General features: G+C 41.1%; 1 protein-coding gene across 2 annotated transcripts in view; it reads left to right on the top strand.

Moving 5' to 3' along the window:
- flt4 (fms related receptor tyrosine kinase 4) overlaps positions 1-12,440 on the top strand; it is a 71,156-nt gene that overhangs the window by 40,886 nt on the left and 17,830 nt on the right. For both annotated transcript variants that reach the window (XM_084719440.1, XM_084719441.1), the window contains exons 8-14: positions 680-797; positions 984-1,168; positions 3,251-3,416; positions 7,858-7,993; positions 8,605-8,713; positions 10,794-11,153; positions 11,684-11,830. In XM_084719440.1, coding sequence (XP_084575566.1) covers positions 680-797; positions 984-1,168; positions 3,251-3,416; positions 7,858-7,993; positions 8,605-8,713; positions 10,794-11,153; positions 11,684-11,830 — 1,221 coding nt within the window. The remainder of the gene's footprint in view (positions 1-679; positions 798-983; positions 1,169-3,250; positions 3,417-7,857; positions 7,994-8,604; positions 8,714-10,793; positions 11,154-11,683; positions 11,831-12,440) is intronic.

The raw sequence follows: 12,440 nt of genomic DNA, 5'->3' as shown, positions 1-12,440 counted from the left end.
ATGACGCTGGGTCACTGTTTGAATCCACAGTAACTGTTATGTCTTAGCTGACTCACAGCTGCCATGCTCCACAAAGGACTTGCCAGAGTCACCTTTCAAGCCTACAGGGAGTTAACTGTTTGATAACTCATAATGGAGATTTCTTTCAAGGGATAGTTCAGATTATGGGATTGTATGAGGTACTTATCCATAGTCAGTGTATTGCCTACAGTAGACATGGCGGACACTCCCCCAGTTTAGAGAAGCAGAGAGGGGCACAGGCACAGAAGCTAAGCAATGTTGCGTTGTGGACAGAGTCAGCAGCAAAAATTGTTATCAGAGTACGCTTTTTTCACCACTTTAGTTTGCCATCAGGCAACCTTTTCAGACAGGAAATTACCATTTTATACACCAAAATACCAGCAAGTCCCGTGTTCTGCAAGGTAAAATAGCTGATTTTGCCAAAGGAGTTTGGTTAGTTTGGAGAGAGTGGTATGTGGCTTATATAACAGTGGCTTTCTGCTGGAAAAGGTATACTGTCTGACCGTGAGGTAAAGCGATGAAAAGACCATCATCTATACTATAGATAAATACTCATATAACCCCACTTCAAATAATCTGAACTATTCATTTAAGCTTTGAGACTCAGACTTGCAACAACAACTACTTTATGTAAACTAATGAGTTTCTCTTTTTCCAGAAAAACCATTTATCAGCCTTAACTACAGAAGTGGACCAGTGGTAGAGGTAACTGCTGGCCAGAAGTCATTCAAATTGCAAGTAAATGTGTCTGCCTTCCCTGCACCTGAAACACAATGGTAAGACAAGACTCCCTGGTGTATTCATTAAACATAGTGGGTAATTTCCACAAGCATGATTAGCTTCATACATCCTAGATTTACAAATTAATTTGGGGGCAGGGAATCTCAGCTGGAGAGTATCTGTGCTGTACTAGGCGTGCTTTTATGTGTCTGTGTTTGTGTGTGTGTGTGTGTTGTGTTCAGGTATAAAGATGGAAAGTTGATAAACCAGCGCCCAGAGTTCAAGATGAAAAGGATGAGGATGCACCTAAACCACGCTTTGGAGATTAAAGATGTTTTTCAGGACGATTTTGGGCTGTACACGGTGGTGTTGAAGAACAGTGCCGCCGCACTGGAGAGGAGGCTCAACATCACGCTTGTTGTCAACGGTAACCAGTCTGTAGGGCCGTGTATCCTCAGTGGACATCAGGCCAGATGTTTTGCATATGAGGCAGTGGATGTGCCACAGTTAATATTCCTGCTACAAAAGGTTTGAGAGGTTTACTAGTTTTCCAAGAAAGGAGCAGAAAGTGTATGGAAGTATTATGATGAACACTTCACATTAAAAGGCTTCATGTCACTTAATGTATGGTTATAAAAGCTGAAATGTTGCATCATTTAACAAAAGATGCACAAAGTGATGATGGTGATAGATTGCATGACAGAGCAGCAGGGTCTGGAAATGGAAAGGAAATTTTGCTTTTCATTAGTTTATCATCATATGAAAAATTTGATTGGGCCCTACAATCAAATGCCACAATGTACCTAAAGTTGTGTGAAAGTTAGTTTATGGGGTTTTTAATAATTACTATTGTACTGTCTTACTGTCTAAATTATTTACCAGAAGTGGTAAATATAAAACTTTTTTTTTTCTTTTTTTTTGCTCCTGAAGTGGAGTTTGAGACAGAAATCACACCTAAATGCATTTGATTCTCATACTTTATTCTGTGTGAAGCATCCCAAGGACAAAAAAGTTAGATGCACATCCTAAAGGCTTTAAACAAACAAATGGTCCACCTCTGTTTTAGTGGATCTGACAGAGATCTTCATCTTCATTTATCCCAATCAGGGGCCTCATTCACAATGATAGAGTAGATTTAGATTTGAACTTAGTGTTAAGATAAATTCCGACAGTGTGCTTAAGTTCAATTCATTAAATATACTGAGCATAAAACTTTGCTTATACAGGTTTTGAGAGGCCCATTTGTAACTTATGCACCTTAGATCTATAAATCTTAAATCAGTTTGATGGCACCTGCCTCATAATCAGTGATTTCCTCTTATAATGCAATGAGGGACTAGTCATGAATAACCATGGACCAAAAGTGAGAAGTAAACTTTTGGAAGAAAAGATCATGGTGATGTTAGAGGAGATGACGCCCGGCCAAACATATCATTTGATGCACTAAACATTTTAATGACAAACAAAGCCATCAACATCATTCCTTTCACATTGTTCATAAAGCTAATGCAAAGTTCACCTCAGGATTTGGTGCATATTTAATCCCGAACTGCAATACTTTGACATAAAGAAAAATTACTTACACCAAGCCCAGATTTTGCCTAAAGGTAATTTCTATGTCAAAATAAGGTTTTATAAATAACTATTTAAAATAAAATATATAAATCAAAACTGATCATGAATCCATTTTAAAAATGAGACCCTAGGTTTGCTCTTGTTTTCTCATGGCCAAGTATTGGTTTCCTATCATATGCTGTTAATTTGGTCCTTGGCCATGATAAATAGGAGAAGTACCATTTTACGGATTTAAACAAACTTAACAAAATGAGAGAGAGAGAGGAGAGAGAGAGAGAGAGAGAGAGAGAGAGAGAGCGAGAGAGAGAGAGAGGGACTGAATGACCTACCAATCACATACTTTTTCTTTTTACCTTTAATACATACTGTAGCTGCACTGACAAACCATATTCTGTTGCATGCAGTATACAATTGAGACATACTACAGTACTTTGTCATCATTGCACCTTGAACTTCTACCCTCTCGCTTATACATCCATCACAGTCTGTAGCGCGAAATTCCTGTCATCTGTCAGTGAGCTGTCGTCTTTCTGAGCTCTCTTGGCAGCTCAGTCAACATGACATATTTTACTCCGCACAGTTACTGTGGGTCAGAATAGCCAGAACAGCATGCTGGCTTGCACACTACAAAACGAGCCAGGATGCAGTAGGATGTCCTGGTGTTTTTAGCATACTGCATGTGAGATACTGTAGTAATTTTTTTTGTGGCATACTAAATAGTAGAATAGGTATTGGAATGCACCCTTAGTCCAAAGACATTCAAACCAGATTTCCAGGAGACTGTGGTAACTGTGTATGAAGGTGATTTTCTCTCTGTTTGTGTTTGTGTTGTGACTGACCAGCAACTAGTGCAGAGTGTTTCCTTGTTTTACCTAATGGGACAAGTTTGTAACCCTAAATATGCATTGGCTCTCCTCTTCCTCCTCTTCCTCAGTTCCCCCACAGATCCATGAAAAAGAAGTGGCAGATCCGTCCAGTCCATACCCCAGTGGCAGTAGCCAGACGCTAACATGCACTGCCTATGGTCTCCCCGCTCCTAACGTCAGCTGGCAGTGGAGGGCGTGGGGCCCGTGTGTTGTCAACACCACGCAGAGCAGACTGTAAGAAAAACTTGTCTCCCAGATTCACACACTTAACACACAAAGGGCTGGTATCTTCAGGAAACTCTGTTAGCAATGTGGGAGCAGATAAGGTTTGATCTAACAGGACAGCAGAGAGGAGAGGAGTGGGATGCAGTGCAAGAAGCGTTATGTGGGGACCAAATAAGACGAAGAAGTCAGTGTGAAATTATACACTGGTTCCAAATGAGGATGAGAGGGAGGAGATGATGAAGAAAAAGCTGTGGAGGTGGATGAAAGGAGCAGAGATAAAGAGGAAGGTGAAGGAGAAGTAAATAGAGGAAAGAGAAGACGAAAAGAAAGTGTGCGTCTGTTCAATGTCCAACCGGAGTCCTCCCCCACACTGTAATAATGGGCCTGTTACCCTGCAGCTGCTCCGCCATGCTTCAGCTCGTGCACAGCAGTCTCACTTTCTGACATCCACGAGCAAACACACACATTCATTCGTGTGTCTGAAATCCACATAAACCACCTAAGTGTGTTCGAGGCCATCAGGGTGCTATATATCAAACACACACATGCTCAAATGCAAACATGTACACTGACACACACACACACACTCTTATTGCCAGGCATCAAACCAGGCTCTTCTCCTCTTCTCCATCTCTGCTGAATCCACAAACACAACATAATGGATTCTCTAGACAGACATTTACAGTAGATTTCAGGTATTTTCTATTCCTTCCCAGTGTTTGGCCGCTCCTGCTGAATATCTTTCCAATATCCACCTGCCTCTATCTTCCTCCAAGGCTTAATTTTTGAAGTTATTGCAGTTCTCTTGACCTTTCCATGTGGGCATGCAACATGAGTGCAGTACATGTAGTATACTCTGAAAACACACAACTTTTAGCTCCAGCTCTGTCACATGTGACATTTCATGGTCCCTGATTGAAGCATGGCTGTGTTGACCTTTTCTGATATATAGGAATTGAATTTCCCTTTTGTGAATCTGATGGTCAAACATATAGTGTAGGATGAATCTATCTTTGGTTACAACAGCTTGTGTAATGTGGCATGGTGGAGTCAAACTAGCTGCCTGCTGAAGTGTTCTTGTGAATTCAGTTTAATTTGTTTTGAGAAAAATGCAAAGCTTGAGAAATGTCTTTTGTAAGAATGGATGGTCGCACATGATGAGGACAGTGTCTGTATAATCACATTGCATGCATGAATGTTCACACACTGACAGCTAAAGGGATAATGGTACTATATGAGGCACATACTGATAGTCAGTGTATTACCTACAGTAGATGGTGGTCGGTCCAGTCACAGTTTGCTAAAGCAGCAGGATTACCAGTCAGCAACAAAAGGTATTTTAGCCACTTAATTGTAGGTTCACACAAAAAATCTCTATCAGTTTAACTGTGCACTGTATTTAGAATATTTTCATCACTTTACCTTGCTGTCCGACAGCCTTTTCTGACAGGAAAATGCCATTATATAAGCCAAATATTGCTCTCTCTCACTCAACCAGATCCAACAGGTGAAATTAGTCTTTTTAACTTGGGAGATTCTGATCTTCCGCTGCCTTATTATGCGACACCTGTGTTTTAAATGGATAGTTCAGATTACCCAAAATCACACAATAACAAAAACAAACTAACAGACTGAGGCAACAGTAGACCAACAACTACAACTACACTACACTACAACTACAACTCTGTGAGTTAAAATTACAGTTTTTGCCAATGGAGTTTGGTTGACTGACAGAAAGTGATATAACGCTTTTATAACAGTTACTAAAATCTGTTTTGCTGTTGACCCTGTCCTCAGCAGTGCATTGCTTAGTTTCCGTGCTGGCACTCCTGCTGCCCCAAACTGGGAGTGTGTCAGCCTCCATCTATAGGTAATACACTGACTATCCTCATACAACTCCACTTCAACTGTCACTTTAAATTGTTTGGACTTTTCTCCCATTTTGGCACCACAAGATGTGTTTTCAGTTAAAGGACTTTTTTGATTTTTTTTTTTTCTTTTTAAGTACAATTACTGACGGTCTTCAGAGGAGGTGAGTAGGTCAGTATGACACACTGGGAGTGGTAATGTCCTACAGTAGGGTTGTCCTTGTGAGGTTGCCAGGCAACCAATGGACAATCCAGAAAATCTCCACATAACACATGAAATAATATAACGTGCTATGTCATGGTGGCCCCAAACGCAACAAACAACTCGGGGGCACAGTGAGTTAAGGAAGATTTATTGTAAGGAAATGGGGGACAGGAGATTAGGGAGGCGAGGTGAAGTTGGAAAAAAAGAAAAAGATGGCAGAACCGGGCCAGGCTGGATGGACAGATGAGGGTGAGTGGTGTGGGCAGACTGGAGTTAGCTTGGGGGTTAGCAGGCAGACAAGCAGGCGTCAGATGATCCACCATAGCACACAGGAAAAGACGATGAATATTAACAAGGAATCACCACCAGGAATAGTACTCAGAAAAACACTGAACTGGACATTTAAGCTGAAGCTGAGCAAAGGATTATTGAGTGAAGAGCCAGGGCAGAAATGCTGCTGGGTTGATGAGTAGATGGACAGCAGGTGAGTTGAGAGAAGTTCAGTAGATGTGCATAATCAACAGGCATCCAGGAGAGTCAGAGAGGCATTATGTTGAAGCTAAACTTTATTGTTGTGGTACAGGCTTGGGTTAGGCATTTTATAAGTAACCCCAGTTAAAGTGAAACCACCAAAGAGGTTTTTGACTTTCCACTCCACACTTCCAGCTAACTCTGTAAGAGTATTTAATCACGAAATTTCACACTATATCTATTTATTTATTTATTTATTTATTTATTTATTTATTTATCATCATCATTACAATAGCTTCTGTCTGTTCCCAAATTCAGTACAAAATTGTGACAATTTCAATTTACCTCTTCAGTGAGTCCGTTTTTCTTACTCTTATTTCCAAAGTGGTGTCAGATAATAACTCCCATAGAGGTGTCCTCTCCAATTATGGGGTACATTGTTGCTGTGTTCAAATGGAACTTGTGACCTTCAGAAAACGTCCAGCTCACAATGTCGTCAACACGACAAGAGGGGGCTAGACACTGTAAACAAGGCTCCATTTGAATGCATCACATGATTAAGCATAGCTGAGTAAGGTAAGGGGGAACACATGTCAACAACAACAAGATGACAGATTTCAACAGCGCCTGTCGTCTTTGCCACAGTGGCAAAATAATATCAGTTGGAAACACCAGGGGACTGAAGAATTGCCAGTTTTCACTTTAATCTAACAAAATGAAGACTCTACAGCCATACTTGTGGCTCTTTGAGGCAGCAATTTGCAAAGTGGTGCTATGAGCTGAATACTGACATCAGCATGCTGACATGTTCATGACAGTGCTAACATACTGATGTACTAACATGCTGATATTTAGCAAGTATAATGTTTATCATGTTGGCAATTGACCCTTCCTAAGTCCCACCCCTTGTGGACCTACGGTCAGTTCTATCCTTTCCTACTACTAAGGCTACTTCATTATGCTATGTGCCACGCACATTTATGTTGAAGAGAGAAACAGATTTTGAGAATGATTAAAAGATCAGACAAGTAGCTAGCTAGCTAATCTACATAAATCATTTGCTAGCTAGTTACATCTGATAGCTAATTTTAGCAAGACGCTGGCTAACTAGCTAGCTAGTGTACAGCAATAATTTGCTAACCAGTTAGCTAGTATTATGCTTTCCCCCAGAAACATCTTTTAACCATCTTCAGAATTTGGTTTTCTTTTCAACACACAGTAGACAAGCCTAGTACAGAGTATATCTAAGAGAGAAAACCGGAAAATAGAAAGTTGGCTGAGGTTGCCAACTTTGCTCAGTTGTGATTGGAGTGCAGAGGAAAAAGGGGCAGGACTTAGGAAGAGTCAATAGCATGGTGTCCTAATGGCCATGACCAGAAGTTTGTTGACAATAAAATGTTCTAAGAGTATTGAAAGGTCCTTTAAACCACACAAGTTTATTTTTCAACTAAGTCATTTATACATATATGAATGTAATAACTGACTAGGTAAATGACTTATTTATGACGTATATATACTGTTTGTATAAAAAGGAATCTGACTCTGTCTACCTTCCTGATGTAAATGCAGAGTAGTGTAATGGTTCCTTTAGGAGAAAATGCAAAACAAAATTCCATTTCATGTTTCATTAGTTCTGCTGTGATGTTCACACTATGGATCGTCATAATAGAAATTGATACCATATTTTTTCCATTAGTTGCCAGGACACTCTGCATAATTGCCTGGGCTTTGGGATGTGAGCTGATGTTTGAATCTGAAATGCAATCCACAGTGTGTGGGGGGAGAGAAATCATAAAACCTCAGGATGTCTGGTTTGATGTGCTTCTGAATTCTCCCCCACTGCCCACTCTCCGCTGTGCATGTCAATGAGGGGAGATGTCATGAGTGTGTCTGTGCTTCTCTCCAGGGTCCGACGAGACAGGAAGGGCCGGAGTGACAGGATCGCAGACTGTCAGAACTGGCAGGACATTAACTCGGAAAATGCCGTGAATGAAATTGAGGCTATTGAAACGTCAGTGGAAGTGGTGGACGGCCGACAAAAGGTTCATTACAGCTGTTTGATTACAGCTGTTTTGATTGTGACTTCCATTCTACACAAAAGCCCACTTTTTCATGAATAGAGCGACACAAATGATGTTATAATATGATTATATGATTGTAATTTCTGTAAAATAATGACAGAATAAGATTAGGATGTAACCCAGAAAAGGAGACATTTATGTAAGTGGACTTATCCGTGAACTGTGATGTTTTTATGTAAGCGTCCCGAATTCTGAGCTCCATAACAAAATTTGTCAATCAAGAGCCATTTCCACAGTAGAAATATTTAGAACAGTCTTCCTCTGCAGACTTCCTGTGAGGACTGCTTATAAACACATCCAGAAACACACATGCAAGGGGCATATGTGCACATACACATGCCTGCACATTTATAAACCACAGCCATAAGAGGAAATTATCACACAGAAACGCACATGCACACTGATGTTTTCTCTGTCACACCTGAATGAGTTTGGGCTTCTTGTTGGCCCGTCAGCACAAAATCTGCTTCGTGTCAGCTCCCAAAGAGTTACATGGCAGCAGACTGCCTTTTAAAATATGTGTGTTTCCTCCTGATGAATGAAAGTCTCACCCACCTTGTCTCACCTCACAGATAGTCAGCAGGCTTCAGATTCGCAACGCCACTGTCTCCGTCATCTACAAGTGCTCTGCTGAAAACAAAGCCGGCAAAGATGAGCGGCAGATCTACTTCTACGTAACCAGTAAGTGGGTCGGGTTAGATTTCACCCTGAATTTGTCGACAGAGAATGCCAAACACAGAATAATTAAGTGCACTCCCCCAAAATCCCCTCCTCAAGTATTTAGCCATACAGATAAAAGTTGTCTCTGAGGTTTCTGCCTTTGCCCCATTACAAAGCCGATGTCAACAGGTCATTGCAGGGCCAGACTGAGATAATAATTCAGGCCGGGAATCTAACATTGAGACCATTCTCCACATTCACACCACATGGACTGTAGGCTGACTTTACACTGTGAAACTTTCATGCAACTAGTTGCAGGCTGCCTATTGCATGAAACATCATTTCAATTCAGAGCAATTAAAAAATAATCAAAGTCTCACACTACACAATTTAACAGTTAATTTCACTAAAATTAGCTGTGTGGATAGGTAATTTTTCATCTGCCTGATTAATTTCTTGCTAGAGCAAGAAGGGAATGTCATTGTAACCACATTTGCATCTTTGTATCATATTTCGTATCATTTTCTCGGTAGATAATATGAATTTGGACTGGTTGTATCACTTTTTCGTCTGCCACTGGCTGGCCACGTTGTTTCATAATGGCTGTCCCACAGAAGAGAACCATCAGCACATTAAGGGAGAAATCTGTAATACATAAGTGTCCTCTGTTGAAATTTATATTTTCCAGGCTGGAATAACCTTTTGTATTTTTATTTATATTGTACTCACATTTATTAGAGGCAGAACTCCTGCAGCCTGCAGGGCTTCCCCCGAGTCTGGAGAGGAGGAAGCGGGGGCAACAACTTGCTTCAAGCATAGATCATTTATTAAATAGGATTTCAGCCTATTTAATAAACATGTTTGGACCCAACTCATTGTGCTGTATTTATTTTTGCACGTGCAACTGGTACATACAGTATAATTCCTTTAAAGTTTCTTAGAACATAGAAACAACTAGCAAGAGGTAGTTAGATATGATGTGTCCCTGCTACTATATTTTTTCTTTAAGTACCAGCCATGTCCATTGCTTGTGGAAATATCTGTAATTTATAACATTTAGAAGCACTTTCCTCCGAGGCTTTGCTTCTTTTAATATTCTCCCTCTCAGCTCTCCCCTTTCCTCTTTCTCTCATTCTCTCTGCCTCCTGTACTGTCCACTTTTTCACCACATTGCTTGACTACACACGCTTCCTGCACTGATGTGTACGTGCGTATGATTAATCGACTGTAATGGCCGACCCTCTGTTGTTTTCACTTTATTTTACCCATTTCATTTTGCATTATAAACACTGTTCTGACAGTGTGGGCCAATCAGCTTGCCAGGCCACCGTGAATTCTCCTGGGGCTCCCAATGAACAGTCTTGTGTTAGTCCAACTGTGTTGGGGGTCTAAACAAAAACCGCTGTTTGAAGAGTGACCGCTATAAGCAGCTTTCATTGTAGGAAAGTCCTGATCATGTTTTTCATTCCTGATCCTTTTATACTGAGTATCCAAGTTTGATGGATGAAGTTTGAAACATGTTTGACAGCAGAATAGCCTTGTTTGAAGACAATAGAACCTGAATCAGATCATTATGATGGTTTTCAATAACTCTATCAAATTTACAGTATGTTGTAGTACTTTGAGTGGATAGAATTTACACAGCGTCTTTGTATGACCAAAATAGTTTCAACCAACAGAAAAATCTGCAAAACAATCATGAATAATGTTGGTTGGATGCTCTGATGGTTAGGACCTCTGTGTCTGTGCCCAAGGTGTCATTTGTTCATAATATGCACACATAGAAGAAATACTCCTAATGAAAACAGTTTGGTTGGTTAAGGGATTATCCAGTGTAACAAGGAGTAATTATGTCGCTGAATTTTTTAAATCACTTTCACCCGCTGGGAGTACCACACACAAAATCCCACTCTCTTCTATTTTATTGGGTAAAAAAAACAAAACTATCTTCATGGCTTCATACCACAAGATTTAAGTGGTATCTTTTTTCATGTAATTTGGTTGAACCAACACTTTAAGGAATAAATTTCATGAATGTCCAGTGCACAAGCTCTGTCTTGTCACCTAACCGCCGCACCTGCTGTTCTCTGTATCTTCACAGCCATACCTGAGGGCTTCAGCGTGGACGTTCAGCCCTCGGAGAATCCTCTGGAGCAGGAGAAAGTGTCCCTGTGCTGCAGCGCTGACAATTACACCTATGAGCAGCTGCAGTGGTACCGCCTCGACCCCCAGGCCCTGCAGGACGAGCAGGGCAAGCCCCAGGAGCTGGACTGCAGGAGCGTGCACCTCTACGCACGCCCCCGTGATGGGCAGCTCTCCTTCCAGGAGCCCTCAAACAGCTGGGTCCTGGACTACACCATCCCCTCCATACAGCTGTTTGATGAGGGTCATTATGTGTGCGAGGCTCAGAGCAGGCGGAGCGGCGAGAAACAGTGCCTGTTCACATACATCTCTGTCAAAGGTGAGGGATAAGAGAGATGAATGCTCCAGACACACCCACACACCCACACACCCACACACACACAGAGTAGTCACTCTAAGCTCAGTTAATTATAGAGAGAAGCTCAACACTTGGCAGCAGAAATGCACATGGGTCACAGTGGGGCTGGTGCCGAGATGCTGGAGGCTTAAAAATACTCACAAAGAAGTGCCCACGCAGCATGGTACCCACATACACATAATGGAGAGAGTACCTGGTGTTTGCACACCATCAATATGTAGTGACAGAAAACATAGCTGAGGCGCTGCAGGGCTGAAATGCACAAACAAATTGATGCCTCAGTCGTGTTGTGTGCTGTAACCTTGCATCAGTGTCTGCCTGGAGGACAGATGTACATTTTAATGGGATTTTTTGACTTTTGCCCTTTTTACATTCCAGTGAGACCCCCCTCTGTAAATATCATGTACACTGTTCACATCTGTGCTGACAAGTCGTAGTGTTGATTTCCCTTTTCCTTCTCCTGCTCTCTTCTCTGTCTTTCTTCTCTGTAGCCCTGGAGGCGCCTCGGTACAAGCGCAGCCTCACCAACCAGACGGTGAATGTGACCGAGTCTTTGCGGATGGAGTGCGACGTGGAGGGCCGACCCCTGCCGCGCCTCTCCTGGTTTAAAGACAACCAGCCTCTCCACCAAATGTCAGGTGCATGAGTACACCTACACAGGTGTGATGCACACGTTTACACAACAGTGCAGCCGCCCACCTGCTGACCCAGCGGAAACCACTTTCTCATGCACACACTCTCACCACTACATCAGTTACTCATGAAGTTTAGCCAGACTCGTAAACAATGCAACCTTTAGTTGACTTTTTAGCTAGTAAGATTTTTCCTTTTTCTTTTTTCAGCCATCTAGCAAACAATTAATGTTTTGTTAAATGTTTAGCTAGCTAGCAAACAGTATAACTTTTTAAAACTTTTTAGTTAGCTCACAAACAATCCATTGTTTTCTCACATTTATAGCCAGCTAGCAAACAATGTAATATTTTGTTAAGGAATACAGAGCAGCTGAAAGTTGATGGTTTTCCCCCCATCTTTTATACTTAATAAAAGAGGTCTCGAAAGCATTCAAATTTACTTGTATATTTTAATTTGAGGGGTTTTTTTAGATTAGTTTTTAATTGTTCAGCAGAACTCTACTGAATTTTAAATCTGGTTTTACTCATTTTAAACCTATTTTTGCTAAATTATGATATATGATATATAATATGATTATGATACTAATCATAGATTAAATTCAACTCTGTTGGTGCA

Source organism: Lutjanus erythropterus, chromosome 5 (genome assembly GCF_056507025.1).
Source record: "Lutjanus erythropterus isolate fLutEry1 chromosome 5, fLutEry1.hap2, whole genome shotgun sequence".
Lineage (NCBI taxonomy): Eukaryota > Metazoa > Chordata > Actinopteri > Lutjaniformes > Lutjanidae > Lutjanus > Lutjanus erythropterus.
This window is presented reverse-complemented; position numbering and strand designations above follow the sequence as displayed.